Genomic DNA, 2,769 nt, shown 5'->3' on the forward strand with positions numbered 1-2,769 from the left:
GCTGCGGGGAGGGCGCCCGCATCGCTCCCGCCGCACGACACCAGCCTGCGGCGTCCGCAGCCTCTTCGGAAACCGGGAGAAATGATTTCTCTGATTTCGTTGCGTTTACTTTCTTTTTTCTTCTTCTTCTTCTCTTTATCTTCTCTTTGAGGAAGGCCGCCGAAGGGAGGAGGTTTTAAAATTGAAATTAAAAATAAAATTAAAATCGGATCAAAAATCCTTTGCATTTTTTTTCTCGACGCCCTTATAGGAAGGAGGAAGTATAGAAACGTGGTTAATATACGCTGTGGTAATCCTATTTCTAGGTCTAGATCAGATCTCATTGGGGCCTTTGCTGAAGGACATAAATGAGTTGTTCTAATACAATAGATTTCATCCTTCCTACAGGGACTGGCTGACCAGAGGTTTTGTTAAAAGTGAATGCGAATAGATTTCTGCTACAAGTGCAGCATTATTATTATGAGCTGTAAGGTCAGACTATACATTCCGGGTCCCCAAAGCCTATAGACCCTGGGAAATGCGCGGGATATACCACGTCATTGTACCTGACAGTCTCTTCAATGGACTAATTCAATTATCGCTTGGGGATTCAGTCTTCATTGAAAGCAATAATAGCAGTGTAATTCGTTGGTAAATAGGTATTGGAAGCAGCCCCGCTCGAAACTTTTTTCGGGGCACAGGTTTATATCTCTGGGATTCAAAATCTCTCCCGGCACAAGCGCGGGGAGCGGGGAGGGAGGAAGGGGTCGTTTTTATTGAAGAGGAGGGCCGGGCTGCGGGGAGACCCCGGCGCGGCCGGCCGGAGCGGCAGCCCCCGCACCCCCGCCCCGGCGGCCGCCGCCGCCCCCCCGCCCCCCCGCGAGGTCAAGGAAAGGAAAGGAAAGGAAAGGAAAGGAAAGGAAAGGAAAGGAAAGGAAAGGAAAGGAAAGGAAAGGAAAGGAAAGGAAAGGAAAGGAAAGGAAAGGAAAGGAAAGGAAAGGAAAGGAAAGGAAAGGAAAGGAAAGGAAAGGAAAGGAAAGGAAAGGAAAGGAAAGGAAAGGAAAGGAAAGGAAAGGAAAGGAAAGGAAAGGAAAGGAAAGGAAAGGAAAGGAAAGGAAAGGAAAGGAAAGGAAAGGAAAGGAAAGGAAAGGAAAGGAAAGGAAAGGAAAGGAAAGGAAAGGAAAGGAAAGGAAAGGAAAGGAAAGGAAAGGAAAGGAAAGGAAAGGAAAGGAAAGGAAAGGAAAGGAAAGGAAAGGAAAGGAAAGGAAAGGAAAGGAAAGGAAAGGAAAGGAAAGGAAAGGAAAGGAAAGGAAAGGAAAGGAAAGGAAAGGAAAGGAAAGGAAAGGAAAGGAAAGGAAAGGAAAGGAAAGGAAAGGAAAGGAAAGGAAAGGAAAGGAAAGGAAAGGAAAGGAAAGGAAAGGAAAGGAAAGGAAAGGAAAGGAAAGGAAAGGAAAGGAAAGGAAAGGAAAGGAAAGGAAAGGAAAGGAAAGGAAAGGAAAGGAAAGGAAAGGAAAGGAAAGGAAAGGAAAGGAAAGGAAAGGAAAGGAAAGGAAAGGAAAGGAAAGGAAAGGAAAGGAAAGGAAAGGAAAGGAAAGGAAAGGAAAGGAAAGGAAAGGAAAGGAAAGGAAAGGAAAGGAAAGGAAAGGAAAGGAAAGGAAAGGAAAGGAAAGGAAAGGAAAGGAAAGGAAAGGAAAGGAAAGGAAAGGAAAGGAAAGGAAAGGAAAGGAAAGGAAAGGAAAGGAAAGGAAAGGAAAGGAAAGGAAAGGAAAGGAAAGGAAAGGAAAGGAAAGGAAAGGAAAGGAAAGGAAAGGAAAGGAAAGGAAAGGAAAGGAAAGGAAAGGAAAGGAAAGGAAAGGAAAGGAAAGGAAAGGAAAGGAAAGGAAAGGAAAGGAAAGGAAAGGAAAGGAAAGGAAAGGAAAGGAAAGGAAAGGAAAGGAAAGGAAAGGAAAGGAAAGGAAAGGAAAGGAAAGGAAAGGAAAGGAAAGGAAAGGAAAGGAAAGGAAAGGAAAGGAAAGGAAAGGAAAGGAAAGGAAAGGAAAGGAAAGGAAAGGAAAGGAAAGGAAAGGAAAGGAAAGGAAAGGAAAGGAAAGGAAAGGAAAGGAAAGGAAAGGAAAGGAAAGGAAAGGAAAGGAAAGGAAAGGAAAGGAAAGGAAGAAAGAAAAGAAAAGAAAAGAAAAGAAAAGAAAAGAAAAGAAAAGAAAAGAAAAGAAAGAAGGAAACAAGGAAAGAAAGGAGAGAAGAAAGGAGAGAGAAGAGCTCGCCGCTTTCCAGTGGCCTGGCTGCAAACCCCTTCCCATCTGCTTCCCAAGCCCCCTCCCGCCTCCCACCCACATCTGCAGCCCACCCTACCTCGCTGCGAGCAGCACAAGTCACCTGGATCGGCTGCCTTAAAACGTCCCAGCTCCCGGAGATGTTTCTCGCTAGCTGGCCGGGGGAGGAATACATCCGAGAAGGGCAGCGACATCCTCTCGACAGGCGAGCAGTCCAAACGGCTTTCTCCAGTCCCGTCTGCCTCCCTGACAATCTGGTTTAAGTTACAGTGGATGTTTCTGAGCGCTGCTTTACCCCACTTCGTGGCAGATACTCCTGTCCCCTCGCTAAATACGTTGCGAACAGGGGTTGAAAGTTTTGTGGCAGGGTTCGGGTCCGCACCCATCTCCGCTCCACCGGGCTGGTCCCGGCGTGCGCCTCATTTCCCCCCTCACACGGTGTCGGGCTGGCTCCAAACCATTTACATTTTAAAATATGTTTTCAATTTCCTCCGGCTCTCCCTACCTATGTCTCACCCTG

General features: G+C 46.3%; 1 protein-coding gene across 1 annotated transcript in view; it reads right to left on the minus strand.

The window, feature by feature from the left end:
* The window catches only part of EN1 (engrailed homeobox 1), a 9,701-nt gene extending 7,258 nt beyond the window's left edge, over positions 1 to 2,443 (minus strand). Inside the window, exon 1 of the mRNA XM_009272263.1 lies at positions 2,329 to 2,443. Coding sequence (XP_009270538.1) covers positions 2,329 to 2,443 — 115 coding nt within the window. The remainder of the gene's footprint in view (positions 1 to 2,328) is intronic.
* Positions 2,444 to 2,769: the final 326 nt, after the last annotated feature.

This window comes from Aptenodytes forsteri, unplaced genomic scaffold (genome assembly GCF_000699145.1).
Source record: "Aptenodytes forsteri isolate BGI_AS27 unplaced genomic scaffold, ASM69914v1 Scaffold29, whole genome shotgun sequence".
NCBI lineage: Eukaryota > Metazoa > Chordata > Aves > Sphenisciformes > Spheniscidae > Aptenodytes > Aptenodytes forsteri.